Source organism: Numida meleagris, chromosome 4 (genome assembly GCF_002078875.1).
Source record: "Numida meleagris isolate 19003 breed g44 Domestic line chromosome 4, NumMel1.0, whole genome shotgun sequence".
In the NCBI taxonomy this organism is placed as follows: Eukaryota; Metazoa; Chordata; class Aves; order Galliformes; family Numididae; genus Numida; species Numida meleagris.
The window spans coordinates 20,698,702-20,721,210 of record NC_034412.1 but is presented as its reverse complement, the minus strand read 5'-3'; the positions used below and the strand labels follow the sequence as shown (position 1 = coordinate 20,721,210).

General features: G+C 60.1%; 3 protein-coding genes across 22 annotated transcripts in view; 2 read left to right on the top strand and 1 right to left on the bottom strand.

Annotated features, from left to right (window-relative positions):
• Positions 3,323-7,237, top strand: C4H2orf54 (chromosome 4 C2orf54 homolog). Its single transcript, XM_021397033.1, has 5 exons — positions 3,323-3,852; positions 4,117-4,339; positions 4,729-4,882; positions 5,817-6,173; positions 6,403-7,237. The coding sequence occupies exons 1-5, from the start codon at positions 3,372-3,374 to the stop codon at positions 6,493-6,495; spliced, it is 1,308 nt and encodes a 435-aa protein (XP_021252708.1). The 5' UTR covers positions 3,323-3,371; the 3' UTR covers positions 6,496-7,237.
• On the bottom strand, positions 6,946-10,117 carry AGXT (alanine-glyoxylate aminotransferase). The gene is made up of 11 exons (XM_021397034.1): positions 9,567-10,117; positions 9,301-9,493; positions 9,051-9,115; positions 8,882-8,982; positions 8,739-8,809; positions 8,521-8,605; positions 8,243-8,338; positions 7,873-7,942; positions 7,640-7,735; positions 7,390-7,518; positions 6,946-7,077 (listed from the first exon to the last, which is right to left on the bottom strand). Exons 1-11 carry the CDS (start codon positions 9,801-9,803, stop codon positions 6,970-6,972), a joined length of 1,251 nt encoding a protein of 416 aa, XP_021252709.1. The 5' UTR covers positions 9,804-10,117; the 3' UTR covers positions 6,946-6,969.
• Positions 11,782-22,509, top strand: part of KIF1A (kinesin family member 1A) — a 32,734-nt gene continuing 22,006 nt past the window's right edge. For 8 of the 20 annotated variants that reach the window (XM_021396164.1, XM_021396154.1, XM_021396159.1 and 5 more), the window contains exons 1-15: positions 11,782-11,926; positions 14,560-14,702; positions 17,366-17,442; positions 17,529-17,708; positions 18,074-18,139; positions 18,243-18,421; positions 18,683-18,794; positions 18,955-19,032; positions 19,304-19,369; positions 19,712-19,729; positions 20,007-20,082; positions 20,179-20,257; positions 20,444-20,586; positions 20,929-20,955; positions 22,124-22,332. In XM_021396164.1, the coding sequence (XP_021251839.1) occupies positions 14,597-14,702; positions 17,366-17,442; positions 17,529-17,708; positions 18,074-18,139; positions 18,243-18,421; positions 18,683-18,794; positions 18,955-19,032; positions 19,304-19,369; positions 19,712-19,729; positions 20,007-20,082; positions 20,179-20,257; positions 20,444-20,586; positions 20,929-20,955; positions 22,124-22,332 (1,416 nt within the window). In that variant the 5' untranslated portion in view covers positions 11,782-11,926; positions 14,560-14,596. The remainder of the gene's footprint in view (positions 11,927-14,559; positions 14,703-17,365; positions 17,443-17,528; positions 17,709-18,073; positions 18,140-18,242; positions 18,422-18,682; positions 18,795-18,954; positions 19,033-19,303; positions 19,370-19,711; positions 19,730-20,006; positions 20,083-20,178; positions 20,258-20,443; positions 20,587-20,928; positions 20,956-22,123; positions 22,333-22,509) is intronic. The other 12 variants (XM_021396167.1, XM_021396166.1, XM_021396163.1 and 9 more) reach the window with 6 other exon arrangements.

Here is a 22,509-nt window from a genome sequence, read left to right as displayed (position 1 = left end):
CGGGCATGGAAAAGTGCTGATGCTGCGCAGAGCCACCCCCGGAGGCCCCGGCCCGCTCCCTGGGGCTGTGTTTTTGGGAAGGCCGAGGGTGAGCTCCCCCCTCCCTTCCCCCACCCGCAGATGGGATCCACAACGAGCCTGGCGTTTTCCGCCGAGCTCAGCAGAAATGAGCCCAGGAGGTCAGTGACCAGAGAAAGGGATGATCCATCATTAAATAAATTGTTTTCATTTCCCAGGATAAAGGGGAGGAAGGGGAGGGGGGGGCGCTGGATTGGGACCGAAAAAAAAATGAGCGAAATGCAGGAAGAGCCCCCCCTGCGCTCCCTGCACGAACAGCCCCGCTCCCTCCCGCTCAGCAGCCCCACGCTCTCGCAGGGCTTTTACAGCCAATCCCTTAATGTGATTATAATAATTATTTCTTTACTAGCATTTTTTTTTATAAACAGCCTCTTTTGAAATTGCACCGGGGGAGCCAAGACTCCAGCTGAGCCCTGGCCCACAGGAAGGAGCCGGGGCCGGGGGAGCGTGTGAACGTGCGCGTGTGCGTGCGAGCCAGCACGTGTGCGAGAGCGCGGGCGTGCACCGGTGCCCATGCAGCAGCGCACGGTGCCCATGCCCATGCCCGCTGTACATGCACATTCCTGGGGCGTCAGCGAGGCCACGCGGCACAACGGCCACGCACATGTCAGTGCACTCATGAGGGCACATGTACTGGGGAGCAGCCCCACTCCTGAGCCTTCCTAAGGCCGTGACCCCCCCGGCTCCCCACCGTAAGCATGCTGGTGCTGGCACCAATAGGATTTCCCTCTGTTCCTCTGCCCCCAGCTCGTGCTGTCCCCCCAGTCCTCGCTCTGCCCCCTGCCTACAGAGCCCAGCCCGGCGCCCCATTGAGCCCCCCCAGCCCCTGCTCTGTGTGGTCCCCCCCCCCAGCCCCAGGGCTGGGCTTTGAAATCTGTTGAAAGGAGACCATTTTTGCCAAAATAAACAGCCTGTCATGTTAAATTACTCTCCCTTCCTCTCAAAAACCCCTGGTTCCCTCTCCCCCCACCTCGATGCTGGCCTTTCTGCTCGGGGCCGTTCTGCTCTGGGCTGACTCCTGCCTCCCTGGGGCACACGAGAGGCAGCCGGGGCCGCTGGGAGCTGCTTGGCCTCCGCGTGGCCTCCATCCTCGCTGCAGAAGAACAGAGGGAGGCTGGGGGCTGGCGGTGGGCCCCCCGGGCTCACACTGCAGCAGCAAGCGATGCAGAGCCACTGGGTTCAGGCTGTGGGGCAGGGCAAGGAGAACCCTCCATGTCCCAGCCTCCTTGTCCTCTGCCAGCTCCTCGCTCGGGTCCCCAAAAAGATTCACAGCCACCCCATTCCCTTCATGATGGAATGGCTGTGCTCCGTGCCTCTGCACCAGGAGCGCAGGACCTGCGTGGTGCAGGGACAGCTGGGGAGGTGCTGAGCCGCTGCAGGGTGCTGCGGCCAGGAGGTGCCATGCCAATTATCCCCACGCTCCTGGGTTTTCTCCTCTCTCTTGCTTGCTCTCCCTCACTCTTTTTCTTTTTTTTTTCTTTCTCCTGTTTCTAATGGAGTGAAAATTCGTAGAACCATAAAATGCAGAGATGGAAAACGACCTATTACCTCATCCAGCCCAGCCCCTCTGCCAGCGCTGAGCCGTTCCCTGCAAGCGTCCCGGGTGACTCGTCTAGACCAAGCACGCACCGCTCCAGCAATGGCCATTCCAGTGCTTCCCCGAGGAGATTATTCCATGCTCTAACTGACCTTATAGTTAGGAAATTTTTCCTGATGGCTCAACTCAAGTGTTTCTGTACTAAGCTGGAGCCTACTACTTGCACTGCCCTGTGCGCTCATCCCTCTGTTAGCAGCAGGAGGCTGCACCTCCCACCTGCAGATCTGGAGCGGCCCTGGAAGGATTTCTATCTGTTCACAGCTTTGTGGCTCCTGGGTCAAGTGCTTGAGGTCTTCCTGAGATGTGGGCTCACAACCATGGCCTGTGTGGAGGAGATGGGATGGGCTGGTGCATGACCCAAGGCTTCATTTTGGAGCAGCATGCATAAGGGCAAGCGACAGAAGGCAAGAGGCTGCAGCAAAATCCTCCCTGCCCAGAATTGCCAAAGCCTTGAGCTCTGCTTTCTGCACAGACAGAGTGGGATGAGGTTTGGGTGCGTTATCAGAGCTCCGTGCCCACAGAATCACCTCCCACTGGAGGGAGGGTTGGGCTGGTTGCAGCCTGCAAGGACAGAGGGCTGGTGGCTGCCCAAAGTTGCCGTGTGCAGCTTTTGGGGAGCTTGGCAGGAGGCTGTAGGCAGGGAGGGTTGTGACAGGGATTCAGGGGATGCGTTTTTTGATGCAGTTGCATTTGGTCCCCAAACAACCTTTGATGTCAATGATTTGCAGACTTGTTCTGGCCGGAGTTCCTCACTCTGTTTGCTTTGTGTTGGGGGGTGTCTTTCCTGTGCGCATCCCCTTTTGAATCGCTCTCTTGAGTGCTGACCCTCTGCATCCCTGCTGCTCCCAGGCATGCACTGTGGGCTGGAAAAACAGCCAACCCGCCTCCCATCTGCGAGCGCTCCCAAGGGCTTTCTGGGAGGATTGCAGCAGATGCCACAGCACAAGCATGCCTGCTCCTTCTCCACATCTCCATCACGCACGGGGGCAGCCCCAGCTGCAGCCATCCTCTGTAGCAGCCCGTGGGTACATGGACCCTATCAGCCCGCTCTGCTGCATGCTCCTGCCTAGGAAAGCCTCTCATAAGGGATCCTGAGACACTTTGGGAAGGTGGAGGATCTGGGCTCACCTTATAGAAGAGCTTCACCTCTCTTTCTGAGAAGAAATGTTTCCTAATATCCAGCCTGAATCTCCCCTGGTGCAACTCGACGCCATCACCTCTCATCCTATCACTGTTACCTGGGAGCAGAGGCCCACCTCACCTCACACAGCCTCCTCTCAGGGAGTTGCAGGGAGCAATGAGGTCTCCCCTGAGCCTCCTCTTCTCCAGACTGACCCACCCCAGTTCCCTCAGCCGCTCCCCATCACACTTGTGCCCCAGACCCCTCACAGCTCTGCTGCCCTCTGGACATGCTCTAGAGCATCAATGTCTTTCTTGCAATGGGGGCCCAGAACTGAACCCAGTGCCAGAGCCGAGTACAGGGGATAGTCACGTCGGGATGCATGAGGCCAAGCACACCACCAGGCAGCAGGCGTGATGATGGCACAGCTCCATCTCCAGCCGCTGCCCTGCCCTTGGCTCGCCCCGGCTCTCGTCCAGGTGCCACTCCTCAGCTGGGGTTCCCCCCGCCCAGCGCTCGCTCCCTCCCCGCCCTCCCTCCCACGGAGCACTCTGCTTGCATCCGGCAGCTCCAGCCATGGCAGCGGGTGGGTGCCGCTGGCGCAGCTGCCTGGAGGTGGTCGCGTCCCGCCAGGGGCAGCGGGTGCAGCACTTCCAGCAAGCCGAGGATGTCCTGCTGACCTTGCTGGAGCACGTCCACACCAAAGAGCCCCGCTTCCTGGTGGACTACTCCAGGAATCTGGAAGCCTTTGAGTTCGTGCTCTGCGCCTCCGAGGATGCCGTCGTCGTGGAGGTGCCACTGCGCATTGATGGTGATGCTCTGCGGGTGCGGCCATGCCAGCCCATGGACACCGGGAGTGTAGGACATGGGCACCCGGGTGCCTGCAGCCTTGAGGTGCCCTCTGCAGTGACTGGTGTGGGGGATTGGACCAGCTTGGGCAGTGCGGGTGCGATGGAGCAGGTATGGTGCCTGGCACCGGGCAAAGTCCTGCAGCGCCTGAAAGAGCTCCTTGTGTCGGCCATCGTGCAGTGTCAGCGCCACTCCCTCCTGCAGCCAGGTGCGTACCGCTAGCTCTGTCTGCATTACCCCTGCCTCTCCCAGCTTCCAACACACTGCGCCCACACCACTGCTCCTCCATCCCAAAAACAAACCCGGTGGGTTTTGGAGATGGCGTTTGCTGGGGAACCGTGGCCAAACCACAGCATTGGGAAGGGCTGAATGGAGTGGGGTGGGATGGGCCCGTGGGTGCTGCGGTGCACACCTTCTCAGCCTGTAGGACCAGCTGTGGTGACCTCCTCACCTCCTCCTCGTGTGTCATCAGGTGACCTCAGCGCCGAAAATCTGAAAGAAGATGCCATGGAGCTGTCCCTGCTGGTGCGTGGTGGCTGGAGGACCATTCGCTTCGACGTGGTCCCAGTGGTCAGGAGGTGGCAGGAGCCCCCGGGGCTGGATGGGAGGCAGCGTGACCGCGGCTTCCCTGAGGGCACCCTCCAGAAGGCCACCAGAGAGGCTCACTTTGTGCCAGCTTCAAACCATTTCTGGAGGTGAGCGGCCTCGGCATACAGCAGTGCCACAATGGTAGGATTGTTCTAAGGCTTTGCATACAAGTTGGGTGCCTGACAGTGGAACTGAGAGGGGGAGAGGAGCCAAGGTGACATGTACCCTGCACCCAGCCCCAAGGAGGGGCCAAGCATCCAGCTGGACCAGCCCAGGCTTATTTCGGGCTCACACCGGTTGTCTAAGCCAGGTGGGGCCGGTGTGTTGAGGAGCACAGCCCTGCCACACCCCACCCATGTCCCTGCTGGGAAGGCAGGAGCTGTCGGTACCCTGTGCGTCTCCTGCTCAGTAGAGGTGGGACCAGGATGCTGCATGCCTGGAGTTGGCGGCGGCACCATCTTTAGCCTCCCCCAGCAGCTTGCTGCTTCTTCCCCAGGCCCTCTGCCCACCTCCCCATCCTGAAGCTGCTCTGGGCTGTGGACACGCTGCAGGGACCCCGGCTGGACAGCCTGCGCCTGCTGGAGCAGCTCCGCAGCCAGGACTGGAGGGAGGAGGACGGGAGGGACAGCCTCACCTTCAACCACCTGAAGGTAGGTCCTGCCTGCGGGGCTCAGCGGGAGGGAGGAACGTCCCAAACACTCAGAGGGACTGAAGTCATGTGTGGAGAGGGACAGACTGTGCCAGACATGCCATGGGTTGTCCTGCACCCCAGTGCGCCGGGAGGTGCCCATTTTTGGCTCTGACAAGGCCCTCTCTCCCCACCCAACCTGTTTTTGGCACTTTGGGCCCATGCCAGATGGTGACGCTGGTTGGGAAGGGGCTGTGCCGGGGACGGCACCGGTGTCGCAATCACAGCGCGCTCTGCCAGGGCGGAGGTGGAGAACGTGGCCCCAGCCCAAAGCAGCCTGAATCCAACAGGTTTTATTTCATGTCGTGTTCTTTGACGTTTAAGGAAAAAAAAAAAAAGAAAAAAAAGCCTGGTGCATGTTTATCCTTCACAAAGCACCTCCTGTGGGCTTCTGGAGAAATGCAGGCTGAGTGCAGGCTTTCACTCAGGTTTTCTGCTTGGCTGGAGCCTCAAAACTCCTTTCCTACTGACGAGGGAGCAAATGCAGCAGCCCCAGCACATCGCTGCAGTTAGCACGGATGTGATCAGCCCTGGGGCCCCAGCATGAGGGGCAGCTCCTTCCTGCATGCCTGGCTGGGCACACAGAGGTCGGTGCTGGGCTGTACGTGCCTCCTGTTGTGATGTGTTGCCGAAAGTCACGGGCTCTTCCCAGCAAAGTGCTGAGGCAGCTGGAGCATGTTAATATTTCACACCTGTGGGAAGCCCATGTGCATCCTTTCAGAGCTGCTCCATAGCTGTGATCTCCTTAAGGAGCAAAGGCTCAGGATGTGAACGTGAGGACGGGTGGGCGTGATGCCAGGCTGAGCAGCGGAGCTGGCTGTAGAGTGGCTCCGGGGATGTGAAGTTACAAGAGGTTCCCCTGGGCATGGCCTGCACTCCATTTTCCCCCTGTGCAGATGGTGCTGCTGTGGAGCACGGAGCTGTTCCCCTCTCCTGAGGACTGGCAGGACCTGGAGGGCTCTGTCTACAGGCTGCTGGTGGTCCTCCTGCGCTGCCTGGCCACCCAGCGCCTGCCCCACTTCCTGCACCCGGAGCAGAACCTCTTCCAGGGGGATCCGCACCGCCTGGCCTCGCTCTACCCCAAGGTGGAGGCCTTTGCATGGGACCCAGCACGCTTCCTCCGCTTCCACTTCGGCCTCCCGATGCGTGCCGATGGTGTGCAGGCAGACCCAGCCCTCCGAGCCCTCCTGCAGCTCCCTGTCAAGGACGGGGCGTACTGGGACACAGCCTATTTTGACATCCTGCTCAGCCAGGTAACTGGGAGGGAATGCTGAGACCCCTGGCTCTCCGCTCAGCTGTTCTCATAGACACAGGGCAGAGCTCAAGCAGTGCCTGAAGTTGGCTGGGCAGCACAGGGTTCGTCCCCAAACCTCCTGTCCTGAGATATTACACACTGCCTGCCCTGCTGTGGCCTGCAGCAGCTGTGTGATGCTGGGGGTGCTGCAGGGGGTCCCCTCCCTCACCACCCATGTTTCTGCTTAGCTGCAGGTGTACCAGATCCAGGACAGCGCACGCCGCTCGGCCACGTCCCAGCTTCTCACCAAGCTCCGTAGAGACATCCCATTGCGGAGCTGAGCGGGACTCGCTGCCAGCCCTGTGCTCGCTGCAGGGTGAGGGGAACCCAGGCTGTGGGGAGCCTCGGGCTTTGTTGGGAAGGGAAGAAAACTTTCTGCTGCAAAGATTGGCAGGAGCCGGCCCAGTTCTGCCTCTCTCCCTGTGCTGGGACTTTGCAGCGCTTCCCGCAGCTGCACCTTTCTTCTTGGATCTCGGCGAGTCCAGGCAAGCCACAGGGCTGGGAAGCAGCACGGAGCCACGTGGCTTTATTCAGAAAAGGCTGTACTGGGGAGCAGCACACTGCAGCAGATGGGTGGTGGTGATGGTGATGGAAAGGACAGGAGGGGAGGGGGCCTGCAGCTGGATCCTGCCCCCATCCCCTGCGCTCGTGGGGCTGCCAAGGTGGGATGGGGATCAGGGCACTGGGGAGAGGAGGAAGGCTGTTGGCTGTGTCTGCCTAGTGATGCGCTGCTCCCGGTGGGCAGAAGATCCCACTCACAGCCTGCTGTGCTGACAGTGCTGCAGGGCGTCGCGCAGGGCCCGCAGCAGGTGGTCCACATTGTCCTGGGTCGCGTTGTGGCCCATGAGGCCGATCCGCAGCACCTGCAGGAGAAGGGCGGGTTTCCCCTGCAGCACCCACCTTCGGGCCTCGCACGGGGCTGACATGGAGCAGTATGTGCACAGGTGTGCACGTCCCAGTCTGTTGCTATTTAACCGTCATTTCCTCTCTGTCACGATAAAGATATGTTACCCTTCTAATTAATTATGTGTGCAGCTACTCAACTGTGTGCAATTTTGTGTGGTGAAGACTGTTGCTGCAGGCAGCAGGATGCACCAGCCCTGCGTTAGTTTCAGGGCGCACCACTTATGGCTGCAGCCGTGTACGGGCTCAGGGATGGGGAGCACGCTTCCCACCTTGCCTGCAGTGGGGCCCAGGCCCCCGGAGATCTCAATGCCGTGTTTATCCATCAGGAAGACCGTGATCTCCTTCCAGTCGTAGCCCTCAGGCACCCTGACAGTGGTGATGGTGGGCAGCCGCGCTGCCTGGGGAGGAAAGGAACAGGGCTAGAGACGCAGCTCCCATCTGCTTCCCCAAATCGGGGTCTCTCTCCAGCACCAGCAAAGCTCTGAGCTGTGTGGGGCTGTGCCCAGCTCCTGCACCCACCTCCTCCTTCACGAAGAGCTCCAGCCCAAGATCCCGCAGCCCCTGGCACAGGTGAATGCAGACAGCCCGGTGCTGCTCCCATGAGCTCTCCAGGCCCTGGCAGCACAGAATAGATATCCCCTGCCTGAATGTCCCATGACACCACTGCTGGGGATAGCTGGGCACCCTCTGCTCCCCAAACCCCTCTGTAACACAGGCATGGCCCAGTTCAGCCATCCCTATGCCTGGCTCACCAGCTCCGCCAGCATGGCCAAGGCCTCCCGCAGGCAGAAGATGCTGCTGATGGGCACCGTGTGGTGGTACCTGCAAAACCCAGAGGGGGCCCAGGCAGGTTTAGCCCCTGCGAGCCCCTGGGGCAGGCACATGGCTCTGCGAGGTGGAGAGAGGTGGCAGAGCCCCGCAGTCCCTGGGGAGGGGACCTGGGCAGGGATGCAAATCTGGGACAAAGGGGCTGTCCTGGGGGCGAGGAGAAGAAGTACAAATGCAATAGAGTGACTGGATAAGGTGGAAGGCTTTGGGGACAAGGGAGGTTAGGGTTAGGTTTAGGGTAAGGTGGGTGGTTGGGCAGCCACAGCTGCCTTTCTGGGTACAGCCTGCCCTCACATGCGTGGCTCGCCATCGCAGCTCCAATAGCTCGCCAGACAGCTCATGTCCAGGTAGAAAGATAAGGGCTTGGTCTTCCTCCTCAGCATTTTCTCCCTGGCAGAACACAGGGCTTGAGTGCTGCCCCAGGGAAGGGAAAGCCTTCTAGCCACTGCTGGCCCTGGAGCACGGAGCCCAAAGCAAACGCTGGGTCTGCATCGCAGCCAGAGGATGTGGCCAAGCACGGGGTCCTGCAGCCACCTGTCCCTCCAGCCCTGCCGGAATAGGGCTACCCTTACCTTGCTCGCTCACTGAATGAGATGGGAGAGCTGCCAGGGGGGGCACTGAGGACTTTCTGGGACCCCGTGTACAGGACATCAATCTCTGCATGAGAGGGACCAAGGGCTCTGAGCAGGACTGTTTTCTACTGCCAGTGGAAAACATGGGGCACACACCACAGCTGCTGGTGTGGAGGCACAGAGAGTCCCCTATGTCACTCTATCACTGCCGCTCTCACCCTGTTGGTCCATGAGGATGGGTGCTCCCCCGAGCGATGCCACCGCATCCACGAGCAGCAGGCAGCTGTGCCTGGAGGGGGACAGAGCTCAGCCCCACAGCCTCCTGCAGCCCAGCCCTAGTGGGATCCCCAGGCGCACTGACCGGTGGCACAGCTCGCCCAGCCCCTCCAGTGGCTGCAGGACCCCCGTGGAGGACTCGCCGTGGGTGATGAAGAGCACAGAGGGTTTGTGCTGTGCCAGGCCCTGGGTGGGAACAGGGAGGTGAGTGCCCATGGGGTGCTCAGTCCCAGTGCCCCATGGGTGGCACACACCTCCTGGACGTCCTGCAGGGTGAAGTACTCGCCTGGAGGCTTCAGCAGCTTATGGACCTTGGCTCCTGGGGGAAGTGTGCAGAGGGATGGAAAGGTTTGGGCACCCATTAGCCAGGGGTCTGCCATAAACCACCCTAAGAGTGCCACTCCACAAACACCGAGCTCTCCGCTGTTACCCGCCACCCAGGTGGGAACAGCAGGACCCTTGCTGCAGGACTCATGCCATCACCCCGCACACAACCGGCCATACCCAGCCTCCCAGCGATGTCGGCAGCGCGCTGTCCCCAGATGCCGTTGATGCCCACCAGCACGGTGTCACCGCTCTCCAGCAGGTTGATGAGGGCAGCCTCCATGGCACAGTGCCCGGTGCCGCTGATGGCCAATGTGAGCCGGTTCCGTGTCTGGAAGGCGTACTGGATGCCCACCTTGATCTCATCCATCACCTGAGGTGGGGACCAGCACTGCTGTCAGCCCAGTAATGAGGTAGGGATGGGCGGCCAGGGCAGGGCCACTCACCTGCAGCACCTCGGGGTGCATGTGGCCCAGGATCTGCTGACCACCGGCCGCCCGCACGCGGGGGGACACGTTGCTGGGCCCCGGCCCCAGCAGCAGCCGGTGGGGCACGGCCAGCGGCCGCAGCAGCTCACGGGGCGGGGGGACACGAGGTGCAGCGGCGGCCATTGCACAGCCAGCTGTGCTGTAAGCCCGCAGGAGAGCAGTGGCAGATATCGGCAGCGCTGCGGCGCGATGCATCCCCTGCCCACAGCCCCACGGACACTGACCGCTGGACTCTGCCCCTGCTGCCTCCTGTCCAGTTAATGTGCCACCAGCAGTGCAGTGCGCTCAGCACTGTCCTCGTGGGGTGGCCATGGGATGCAGTGCCCAAACAGGGCTCCATCAGCTGTGTCGGGGCTTCAGCAGGGAACTTCACGGAGGATAAGGCTGAGTTTCTCAATGCCTTCTTTATATCTGTCTTTAATAGTCAGGCCAGTTACCTTGGAGGTACTCAGCCTCCTGAGTTGGAAGGCAGGAGTGGGGAGTAGAGTAAAACCCATATTCAGGAGGAAGCAGCAATCTGCTGCCTCACCTGGGCTGTCCCAAGTCCGTGGGGCCGATGGGGCCCTCCTGGGAGTGCTGAGGGAGCTGGCAAGGTGATTGCCAAGCTGCTTTCCATCATCTATCAGCGGTTCTGGTCAGCTGGGGACGTCCCAGAAGACTGGAGACTGCTAATGTGACACCCACCTACAAGAAGGGCCATAAGGAAGATCTGAGGAGCTACAGACCTGTCCCCTGACCTCGGTGCCAGGGAAGGTTATGGAGCAGATCATCTTGGGTGAGATTGCACAGCATGTGTGGGACAACTGGGGGATCAGGTCTGGCCAGAGTGGGTTCATGACAGGCAGGTCCTGTCTGACCAACCTGATCTCCTATGACTGGCTGACCCAGCTGGTGGATGAGGGAAAGGCTGTGGATGTAATCTACATACATTTTAGTAAAGCCTTTGACTCCCTCCCACAGCACTCTCCTGGAAAAGCAGCAGCCCATGGCTGGGACGGGTAGATGCTTTGCTGGGTAAAGAACTGGAGGGCCGGGCCCAGTGCGTGGTGGTGAATGGAGTGACATCAGCTGGCAGCTGGTCACCAGTGGTGCTCCCCAGGGGTTGGTACTGGGACCCGTCCAGTTCAATATCTTTATTGGTGATCTGGATGAGGGGATGGAATGCACCCTCAGTAAGTTTGCAAATGACGTCAAGTTGGGGGGCAGTGTCAGCCTGCCAGGGGGGAAGAAGGCCATGCAGAGAGACCTGGACAGGTTGGATCATTGGGTTGAGTCCAGTGGGATGAAGGTCAACAAGACTAAGCGCCAGGTTCTGCACTTTGGTCACAACAACCCCAGGCAACGCTACAGGCTTGGGGCAGAGTGGATGGAAAGCTGCGGGGAGGAAAAAGGATCTGGGGGTGTTGGCTCAGGGGAGTCCTCATCGCTCTCTGCAACTCCCTGAGAGGAGGTTGTGGCAAGGTGGGGGTCGGCCTCTGCTCCTGGGTAACAGCAATGGGATGAGAGGCGATGGCCTCAGGTTGTGCCAGGGGAGGGTCAGGGTGGATATTAGGAAACATTTATTCTCAGAAAGAGCGGTGAGGCACTGGCACAGCTGCCCAGGGAGGTGGGGCAGTCACTGTCCCTGGAGGCATTCAAGAAAAGGGTAGGTGTCACACTGAGGGACATGGTCAGCAGACACAGGTGTGGGTTGGTGACTGGACTGAATGATGTTATCGGTCTTTCCAACCTTAGTTATTCTATGACCTTATGGTTCTACAGCACTCAAGGGGCTGGGACACGGGGTGCACACAGCATCAAGCCCTGGCATCACCGCCCGGCCCACGGCCTCTCCGTTCCGCCCCTAGGGAGCCCTCCGCTGCAGGCTGAGCGCTGCGGTTGCACACGGGCAGGGGCCTATAGCCCCCCCGGGTCATGCAGCCGCCAGGGCGGAGGCTCCGCACTCGGGGAAGGGGGCGGTTGCCGTGACGACGGTTGCCGGGTGCCGGTTCCCAGGCTCCGGTTGCCGTGGTGCCGGTTGCCATGGTGACGCAGGTCCCGCCTCTCCCCGCGCCCTTGCGGCGGATCCGCAGCGCGGGGCCGGGGGCGGCGGTGTTGGGGTGGGATGCGGTGACGTCACCGCCCCGGGCGGCGGCGGCCAATGGGAACGCGGGGGTGGGGCGGGGCAGGGCGGGACCGCAGGGGCGGGGCCGACACCGCCCGCACCGGCATCGGCATCGGCATCGGCAGCGGTACGGGCATCGCCACCGGCACCGGCCCCATGCCGGTGCTGAGCGGCTGAGCGGCTGAGCGCAGCGCCCCGCCGCCCACGGGCACAGGTAGGGGCGGCGGCACCGGCACCGGCACCGCGAGGGACTCCTTCGGGAGGGGCTGCGGCCGCCGCCCCATCGGGGCGCAGAGGGGCAGCGGGGGGCTGCGGGCTGCTGCCCGCCATGGCGCGGGCGCGGGCGCGGGGAGTGGGGGGGCAGCGGGCACGGATCCGCCCCGGCTTCCAGAAGCATCTCGCGGGGGGGGGGGGCGATGCCCGCGGGGGCGGCAGGTGCAGGGCTGCGGGGCCCCTGCGCCGTCATCGTTGCGTTTCAGGGTGAACGGCGGCGGCCCCGGGGGGCGGCGGAGATCCGCGCGTGGCACCGCTGACCTTGAGGCGGCCGCTGCGTCCCCGCGGGCAGCGCCGGTGGCTTCGGTCGGTGGGAGGGGGCGGCTGGCACGGAGCTCGGCCACCCCTTTGTCCTCCTACCCCAGCCCCGCACCCGCGCTGCCCTCCATCTTGGCTGAGAGGTGGCACAGCGGTGGCCGCTGCTCCCCGCGGGCTCGCAGCCACCGCATCATTACCTGCACGTTGGATTCAATCCGCGTTGAGGAGCTGCCGTGCCCCGACACGCGGGTGGGGCAGGGCAGGTGGCACAGGGCACGGCACGCAGCCACCAGCCCTGAACGTCCCCTCGGAGCTCAGGGATGGGCGATCGCAGCCCGCCTGCGCTGCACGCTGAAAACTGCACCGTCACGGCCCTTGTGCAAGGCTGGGCTGGGGACACGGGATAGGTGTCCCAATGAATGTGGTTGGGGACAATAGCCCTTCCCCAATATTTTTGGCCGGCCCAGGGCAGGTAGAGGTCAGAGACATGCCACAGCCTCCATCCGCCCTGAAGGAAAAGTGATTCCCAGGGGCAGGGGCCGCGCGAGTGACAGGGACGCAGGGCTTTGACACCAACCTGGGAGGGGCAGGTGGCCAGGTCCCGGATGTGTCATGTCATTGGGGTGGCAGGAAGCAGTCCTCAGCCCCATAGGATGTGACACAGCAGGAGGGCACCCTTGGGGATGTGGGGCAGCAGAACGCCCAATGCTTTGTGGGTGATGTCACCTGAACCACAGCATCCTCCAGGGGATGGGTTTCTGCTGAAGGTGTCATGGTACATCTCACAGCATCTGGATGGGATGGGATGGGATGGGATGGGATGGGATGGGATGGGATGGGATGGGATGGGATGTCTGCAGGGCACCCTGCTTTCACCTTGGTGGGATGGCAGCACAGGGTGGGGCAGTGCCGCCTTGGGTTTAAGGGTGATCCCTTCATCTAATCCCTGCTCAATTAATCTTGGCTGATCCCATTAATTGTTGCTCTGTGGCCATCGGGCGCTCCCGCGATGGAGCTCTGCAGGGAGGGTACGCGCTGGGGACATGACGGCCACGTGAGAGCTTCCCACCCGCTGGACCGCTCCCAGCTCCACCAGCCGCGCGTTATCGGATTTCTCTCGAAGGCAACGGATTAGGCAGGCAGTGGCCCCAGGCATGGGGATTGGGCCGGGAGGGAATGGCAGCAAGGAAATGAAATGGACGGAGCGGCTCCAAGACAGAAAATGGAGCCTGGCGCCTTGGCATGGCTCTGCGGCAGCTTGTTCTTTCCCTTCAGTCACATTTATTTTTTATATTCCTCCATTCAAGAAAGCAGCAGGATGGGGGATGCAGAGGCGTGTGTGCATCGTGCTCACTGGGCCCACGGTGCTGCTGGCAACACGTTGGAAATGGAGCTGAGCACAGCCTGAGAGCAGATGCTGGGGCTTGGCATCCAGTGGGATGCAGTGAGTGGGGCTTGGTAACCCCAAACACCCCCGCGCTCCTCCTGCAGCGATGTAGTGCAGCTATAATGTGGGTAAAGCATTCCCCAAAGGCAGCAGCAACACATTTGTTGCGCCTTCTGGCTGCAGATTTCTCACCACACCATGCATATACCCACTCTTGGGCAGAGCGTATCGTGGTTTTTGCCTCCCCTTGGGACTAACAGCCAATGGGTTTCAAAGCAGTCCCCTTCTCTTGGGACTGTTCAGTGGGTTTTCTTCTGCTCTTTCTTCATTTTCCACAAACTGAGCTGTTCTTCTTCCACGGGAAAGCCCATCCTGTGTTAAGGGCCCAACGCACTGCTCCGGTTTCTGACATTCAAGGAAGCAGAGTGCGGCCAGTGCTTGCCCCTTTGTGTTTCCCTGGGATGAGCATCCCCCAGCACTGCCCCCGCTGCCCTCCCAGGGGCCGTGGGGGCCCTGCTGGCAGGGCTGCCCTTTGCTGCTGAGACCATTGATTGCTGGCTTAGCGAGATGGAGCGGAAAATAGCTATTGAGTGCACAGGGCAGAGCAGCAGGCATCCATGGGGCACCGGGAAACCACAACGTTTGTGTGCAATGGCCTCCTCCCACTGTCTGCCCTCGAGTCAAAGGGTTTTTCTCCCTTCTGGGCTGCAGTGATGGGCACGGGAAGGGCAAAGGGGTACTCGCTCCGTGGGATCAGCACCTCGGGATGGGACAGCTGCCCTGCCTGCAGCTGCAGGTGCCACAGTCCCCTTCCTTCCAAGGGATGCTGCTGGGTGCTGCTCTTGGGTCCTCTTGACTCAATGAAGGATCATCGCTCTGGCTGGGTCCTGCAGTGGGAGCTCCCCTAACGCCTCCTTCTTGCCCCACAGGACAGCTCCGTTAGCAGCACCCATCCCGGCCGGCGCCATGGCGGGAGCATCCGTCAAGGTGGCTGTGCGCGTGCGGCCCTTCAACTCCCGCGAGATGAGCCGGGAGTCCAAGTGCATCATCCAGATGTCGGGAAGCACCACCAGTGAGTACAGCATCGGGTGCCCCCAATGCACTGCGGGAGCGGGGATTGTTTGGGGATGGGGGTCGGAGCAGGAGTTGACACTATGTAAATAACAGTGGTAGGGAAACAGTGCCCCACATCCCTCCTCTTTGGCTCTGGAAGCATGCAGATGGGACAGCACCTAAAATAACTCCCAGCTCCCTGCGTCACCAGTGGAGCAGGAAGTGCCAGTGCTAGCCACCCCCATGGCATGCACCGCCAGCGAAGAACGCTGCAGCGTGACGCGTGGGGACGTCTGGCAGGTCCCAGTGTGGGCAGTGCAGCTCCCACCGGCCCTTTGCTGACAGCGAGCTTTTCCTTGCCCGCGGCGTCATGCGATGAATGAACAAAGCATGGGCTGATCCCCTCTGCGGGGCTGGGGGGGCTGTGTGGGGCCGAGCTGCTCCCAGAGTCACGCTGAGCCCCTCTCACTGATGGAGCATGAGAGCCTGGGGCACCCCCTGCCTGGCAGCATGGCCAAAGCTGAATGCGGTTGATGAGGTGGAAGGCCTTCTCCCAGCCTCTCCCCCTCCCCAGGGTCAGTCGCAGAATGGCATACAGGGGCGGCTCTACGCGCTGCATAACTCATTCAGCAGAATTCATCACGCTTTGCTGGGCGCAGGGGCAGGGGGATGGGAGCGAAGGAGCCAGCCCTTCCCGCAGCCCTTGTTCCCCAATTTCCAGCCCCCCCCCCACTTCTTGGCTCACAGTGACCACTCGCCTGCCAACACTGCTGCTTTGTTCCGCCACAGCATTGCCACAGGGACGGGGACCCCGGCCTCCTTCCCACAGCCCACTGCCATTCCCGAGGGCAGCGTGGCACTGAATGGCCACAGGCTGGGGCTGGAGGAGCCCTGCAGGCACTGCCACCCGTGGTGCTTCTCCAGGCTCTTCCCTGCACTGATGTCTGGTCTCCGGGGCTTTATTCCAGCCTGAGGCCTGACATCTCGCTTGTCATGGCAAAACATGGGGCTTTAAAATATGGGCATTATTTTCTTTTTGCTTTATCCTGCTCAATACTTGTGTGTTACAACGATAAGCGACATTTCCAGATGTTCTCCTCCTCCCTCTCTTGTCCATACCTCTTTCTCCCCATCATAGAATCATTAAGGTTGGAAAAGACCTCCAGGAACATCCAGCCCATCCATCTCCTCGGTGGCAAATAACCAGGGGAAAAAAAGGGGCATGGAGAGCATCTCAGCTTCGGGAACGGGACAGGGTGGGAGCATTTCCCCATTTCCCAGCCACAGGCCATGCTGGGGCTGTGCCCCCCCGCCAGCTCGGCAGCTGCAGCTGGGACACACGGAGCCACTTGGCGCCATCCCCGCTGCTCCCCAGCCCTGTGCCCGGCACTGACGGCACTGCAACATGGAGTGTCCTCCCTGTGCCAGCTTCTTCTCACTGTGGGTTTCGGTCCTGACCCCTCCTTTGTCACCTTTGTGGTGATGGGTCAAGGACACATTGCCAATTCAATACAGCCAAGCCCGTTCCCTAGCGACCCCGCTGTTCATGTGCAGACTTCATCATTAATTTAGGACCTGGGTTGTATCAAGCACAGCAGTGGTTGTGGTATCCTTCCTCGTGTCTGTGCTGGGTGCTTTTCCCCCTCATTCCAAACTGGTGTGCTTGGGGTGACTGTGTGCCATGGGCACTGCTCCACATGGGTGGGCAGCGCTGCAGGCACCTGCTGGCATGGGGCAAGTGGATGGGCAATGGGATGGTGATGGGGCATCCCACCCTGGGGGAGATCCACTGGAATTTGGGGTGCAGAACCCACTGGAATTTGGGGTGCAGAACCCACTGGAATTTGGGGTACAGAACCCATCAAATTTTGGGGTGCAGAACCCATCGTGGTTCATGCAGCCCCCCCAGCTGCTCAGGAAGCTCCCAACCCTGCAGCAGTGGCAGGGAGCACTGTGGTCCCACTGCCACCGCCGCATCCTGGCAGGGCTCTTCCCAGGGACTAGTGCCCCATGCTGGGAGTTGTTTCCCTCCATCCCCACACAGCCCAGTGTGTGGCCAGCAAGGGCATCTCAATGTCAGCGGCGATGGCTGAGCGCTGCATCCCGTGACTGCCCTCCCGGTTTGGGTTTCTTCTGACGCATCTCTGAGAGTGTCGGTTATTTCAGAAAAAAAAAGCATCATAAACACTCCACGGGGTGGGGGAGAAAAAAAATAGCATCGAGCAAGTGAGAAAGAGAAGTGATGCAGTCTCTAATTTCCATGGCAACATCCTTTTCACCAGGGGATGGGAAAAAGCAGGCTCTTGTTTCCGCTGGCGGTTTAACACAGGGCATTAATCACCCTGCTGCTGCGGGGAGGAGATCAGGTACCAAAATAAAGCAGCGAGCGGGAGGGGGCTGGGAGCACTGAGCCTGTGCCCGCCCTGCTCCAGTTCCCGGGGGTGGTTATATGGGATCGGGGCTGTGACCCTGTGCTGTCCCAGTGGTGCAATGGGGCAGGAGGGAGTCCACTGGAAGGAGCTGCTCCCCTGCACTGTGTTCACCAGCATGAGGCTTTGCCCTCCTGCCTGCTCCATTTCCATCCCACTGGGGATTTAGGACTGAGCCCATCGCAGCCCGCTCAGGGTGTGGGATGTGGTGCTGCCACGCGGTTTCATCACATCCCTCTCTATCTGCCCCCAGCTATCCTGAACCCGAAGCAGCCCAAAGAGACACCCAAAAGCTTCAGCTTTGACTATTCCTACTGGTCCCACACCACGGTAAGCAGCAGGGGGCCTGAGCTGGAGTGGAACGCAGCAGGATGACCTCCTTCTCTGATTCCTCCTCTCCTGCCTCCTCTCCGCAGCCCGCAGACATCAATTATGCATCTCAGAAGCAGGTGTACCGTGACATCGGTGAGGAGATGTTGCAGCATGCCTTCGAAGGCTATAACGTCTGCATCTTTGCCTATGGGCAGACCGGTGCTGGCAAATCCTACACCATGATGGGGAAGCAGGAGAAGGACCAGCAAGGCATCATCCCGCAGGTACTGCCTGGTGAATTATAGTATCACTACGGTTGGAAAAGACCCCTAAGATCCCCAAGTCCAACCCAGCCCACCCCACCATGCCACTGACCATGTCCATCGGTGCCACATCCCCATGGCTCTGGAACACCTCCAGGGACAGTGACTCCCCCACCTCCCTGGGCAGCTGTGCCAGTGCCTCTCCAGCTTTTCTGAGAAGAAATTCTTCCTAATATCCAACCTGAAAAGCTGCCTTACACCTGAGCATGATGCCCAAGGAAGAAGCACAGTCAGAGGAAGGGTCAAGTGGGGGAGAAGAGCTGTGGGGGGGCACTGCAGAGCATCCCGCTGCCCAGGGCTGAGCATCCCAACTCTTTCCTCTGCAGCTGTGCGAGGACCTCTTCTCCCGAATCAACGATACAACCAATGACAACATGTCCTACTCTGTGGAGGTAGGCACATCTCCTCCTGGCAGCAGGATGGTGGAGGCCCGGTGTGATGGCCATGCGCCAACACCATTAATTCCAAGTGAAACTCAGAGCGTGCTGTCCCCAGGTGAGCTACATGGAGATCTACTGTGAGCGGGTGAGAGACCTCCTGAACCCCAAGAACAAGGGGAACCTGCGGGTGAGGGAGCACCCCCTCATGGGTCCCTATGTGGAGGACCTTTCCAAGCTGGCCGTGACCTCCTACAATGACATCCAGGACCTGATGGACTCGGGGAACAAGGCCCGGTGAGTGGGGTGCAGGAGAGCACTGGGACCTGAAGAGCTTGCAGGCACCTCCAGAGTTGCCAGGATATTTGTGCATGGGCTGAAGTTGGCTGAAAAGTTTTCACTGGTGCTGGGGTCAGGGTGAGAGTTTGGTGCCTCTCTACTTCCCCAAAAAGGAGGCAAGATGTGACCTGCCTTGACTGCCCTGCCCCATAATTGTCCCCAGCATCTCCTCTCTAGTGTCCTCTGCGGAGCATCATGACTTCTGTCCTCTCCCCACAGCACTGTGGCTGCCACCAACATGAATGAGACCAGCAGTCGCTCGCACGCTGTCTTCAATATCATCTTCACCCAGAAGCGGCACGATGCCGAGACGGACATCACCACTGAGAAGGTGAGAGCAGAGCCCCTGGGAAACCCGAGAGGACACAGGAGGGGCTTCTTGTGCCACTCTTGGCCATGGACAGCAACTGGGAGGGTGTTGGGTGGTGAGTACTGGTGTGTTGGATGCGTGCCGAGCCTGTTACAGCTGCCGGCTCTATCTCTGCCTGCAGGTCAGCAAAATCAGCCTGGTGGACCTGGCTGGCAGTGAGCGAGCTGACTCAACCGGCGCGAAGGGCACGAGGCTGAAGGTGAGTGTGGAACGGAGATGGTGGCAGGCCCCTCATCCCCACATGCCACTTGTCCTTTCCCCACACACTGCACTGGAAAATGCCACATTTTGAGTTGCCCAGAGCCAGTTCCAGCAGGATCCACAAGCTCCACTTGAGAGTTGCTTGTTGCCCAGTAAGACCAGTTGCTGTTTGCATACCCTGTACTAGGGCGTCCCCATCTTCCTGGGCTGCTGGGCTTTAGTGCTGCTCTGAAACAGGGCCTAATGATTTGGGCTTTTCTCTCTACCAGGAAGGAGCAAACATCAACAAGTCCTTGACCACACTGGGGAAAGTCATCTCTGCTCTGGCTGAAATGGTAGGTGCCCTGAGTGTGGGTGGGCAGCCCTATGGAGCACCCAAGTTTCCATCTCCAAGGGGAATAGAGCACCCAAGCTCTCAGACACGGAGCACCCAAGCTCCCATCTCCAAAGGGGATGCAGAACTCAGACTCCCAGCTCTCAGGAATGGGCAGATACATCCCAAACCCATCCCACGCTGCCCAGCCCCTGTGGCTGGGGCCAGCTAATCTGATAAAGCTGCCATGTTCTTGGGGGTCTCATGCTGGGTGAAGAGATGGGGAGCAGCTTACTGTCACCTCCCTCCCCCTGCTCCTTTCTACTTGCAACAGAGCTAAACAATTTTTCTGCTTTCTTTGCAGGATTCAGGGCCAAATAAGGTATGTGCTCTGATCTCTGATGAGGCTGGGTTAAGTTTGTCTCTTGGTGGGTGGGAGCACGTCGTGGAGTGGTTTGACTTGAGCCCTTTAGGGGTAAGATGCCAATATGGACCCAACTCACGCTTCTCCTGTGGGTTATGCTGATCTCTCAGCATCCTGGTCAATGCACGGCTCACCTCCCAGCCCTGACAGCAAGTTTTGCAAGCAGAATCTGAACCTTTCTGCAAGGAGGAGAGCAGGCAATCTGACAGCACATCCCTCCACTCCCTCTCCCCAGAACAAGAAGAAGAAGAAGACAGATTTCATCCCATACCGGGACTCGGTGCTGACCTGGCTGCTGCGAGAGAACCTGGGTGAGGCTGCGGGCACGGGGCCTGTGGGGCACGGCTTGTGGGGGACGGCTGCTGCAGGGACCACATCTCACTGAAACCCCATGTCTCTCTGGACAGGTGGCAACTCCAGGACGGCCATGGTCGCTGCGCTTAGCCCTGCTGACATCAACTACGATGAGACACTCAGCACCTTAAGGTAGGCTTCGACAGGAGGTCTAGGATTGGGTAGGTCTCTGAAGCCCAGCTGCTCCTTCATGTTCTGTGTCCCTTCCCTTCAGCAGGGAGGAGGTGAGGGCTGCCTGCAGGCCCCTACAAGTGGGACAATGCCTTGTCCTGGGTTCTCCGGCTGAGCCACCCTTCTCAGGGCCCTGTCTCTCCCTAGATATGCCGACCGCGCCAAGCAGATCCGCTGCAATGCTGTCATCAACGAGGACCCTAACAACAAGCTGATCCGGGAGCTAAAGGATGAGGTGGCCCGTCTGCGTGACCTTCTCTATGCCCAGGGGCTTGGGGACATCATTGACAGTAGGTACCGCGCCGGGCACAGCCAGGCTGGGGTCTTGCGGGGGACGCTCCCAGAGCTGCCCCATATCCTGCTCTGCACTCTGACCATCTCATCGCCCACCTCACCATGAGGAACGGTGCATTCCCTCGTTGTCACCACCCTGCTGGGACATCCATGGCCAGCCCCACATGTGTCATTCTTGAGCCCTCCTCACCCCACAGCCTGTGTCCCACTGCCTGGGATGATGCTGGGGGGCCCAGGGTGTCTCCTTCCTGTGCTTTCAGGCTGTTGTCAATCCTACCTAGATGAACCCACTCTTGTTCTGTTTTCTTTGTCTTCCCCCCGCTGTCTCTCTCTCTTAGCCCACCCTGCTGCGGGAGGATCCAAATGTGTGTATTGCCCGTCACTGGTACTCTGTGTTGCTTCTCTGCTTTGGGGAGGCTGTGCCAAGGAGCATGTGTGCAGCATGGGGAAAGGCTCCCAGAGCTGCTCCCATGGCGCTGGCAAAGGGGCAGTGGCAGAGCCCGGTGCCCTCCTGTGGGAACGGTTGGCACAGGGATGTCCCTGCACTGCAGTCATGCCCTTCCCTTGTACAGGGCATGCTTACTGCAGCGTGAGGCCCTACAAATTCGCCCGATAGGACCTGGTGTTGCATTCATTGCAGGGACCCTTTTCCCCATGCTTCCCCTTGCTGCTGCTGCTACTGCTGCTGCTGGGCTGGGCGCTGCTGCTGGCACTGCTTTTGCGGGCATGGGCCCTGCTCCCAGGGCAAACCGGTGCCAGACGGGCATGGTGTGGTGCAGGTGGCCTTGGGACACCTCGGAGATGGGTCCTGCTGAGGGTCATCCTGGGGGCAGCAGAGGAACAGGGTGAATTCGAGGTGGAGATTCCACAAAGTGATGGGGCTCCTGTTCCCAAGCAGCCGGAGGGTGACACCATCTCTCCTGGTGATGCTTGGGCAAATGGAATGGTGCTCTCCATAGAAGCTGGCTGACCCCTAGGAGCAGGGAGGTTGGCAGTGACCAGCACCCCTGGACAGGGGATGCTGATGCATATCCACATAAGTTGGGCAGCAGGCCCAAACATCCCACTGGGAGATGGGATCAGCAGATGGTGGTTGCTGATGCTTGAGGTGCTGGGCTGCAGCCAAGTTTGAGCACAAGTCCCCATCACCTCATCTCCTTTGTAGGGTGAGGGCTCTTGGCTCTCCTTGCTTTCCCCAAATGCCCCTCGCCCCAGCCCAGCTCATCTGGAGCCATGGGGCAGGATGCCGGGGCAGCTACATGCGCTTGGGCAAGGTGGTTGTCAAAAAGCATCCTCAGCAGCCCAGGAAGGGCTCCCAGACCACTCCTGATCTGCTTCCGACAGTGGCCCCAGGGTACTGCTGCTGGTCTGCTCTGCCAATGCTCTGCCTTTTTCTTTTAATTTCTGCCTTTCTTCTTGCCACTTTTTTTTTTCCCAACAGCTTTTCTTGTCTCTGTCTTCTTTCTCTCTCTCTTCCTTCTTCCTGTCCATGTGTCTTCCCCCTGGCCCATCCCTCTCCTTCCCCACCTGTAGATGTGTCCGACATTGAGAACAATAATGGCACTATTGGGGCAGAGCTGAGCCAACGCCATGACAATCTCTCCACAGTGACCAACGCCATTGCTGGCATCAGCCCCTCTTCTTCCCTGTCGGCTCTCTCCAGCCGCGCAGCCTCTGTCGCCAGCCTCCACGAGCGCATCATGTTTGCTCCAGGCAGCGAAGAGGCTATCGAAAGGCTCAAGGTAGGAGGCCGGCTTGTTGCGCCTGCTGTTTGCTGGGTGTAGAGAACAAGAGTTAAGAAGAGCAGCCGAGGGAAGTGTGGTTATGCAGTCTGGAGGAGGCTGAGTTGTGGCCTTGTTGCTCTACATCCACCTGAAAGGAGAACGTGTCAGTCCCTTTGCTCAAGTGACAAGTGACAG

What these genes read in the sequence shown, in the direction of transcription:
- C4H2orf54 (XM_021397033.1), top strand. Translation starts at nt 3,372, where the DNA reads ATGGCAGCGGGTGGGTGCCGCTGGCGCAGCTGCCTGGAGGTGGTCGCG. An exon ending in CCACTCCCTCCTGCAGCCAG is followed by an intron (nt 3,853 to 4,116) that starts GTGCGTACCGCT and finishes GTGTGTCATCAG; the next exon opens with GTGACCTCAGCGCCGAAAAT. An exon ending in GCTTCAAACCATTTCTGGAG is followed by an intron (nt 4,340 to 4,728) that starts GTGAGCGGCCTC and finishes CTTCTTCCCCAG; the next exon opens with GCCCTCTGCCCACCTCCCCA.
- AGXT (XM_021397034.1), bottom strand. Translation starts at nt 9,803, where the DNA reads ATGCATCGCGCCGCAGCGCTGCCGATATCTGCCACTGCTCTCCTGCGG. An exon ending in TGGCCATGCTGGCGGAGCTG is followed by an intron (nt 7,736 to 7,872) that starts GTGAGCCAGGCA and finishes CTGTGCTGCCAG; the next exon opens with GGCCTGGAGAGCTCATGGGA. An exon ending in AGCTCTTCGTGAAGGAGGAG is followed by an intron (nt 7,519 to 7,639) that starts GTGGGTGCAGGA and finishes TTTCCTCCCCAG; the next exon opens with GCAGCGCGGCTGCCCACCAT.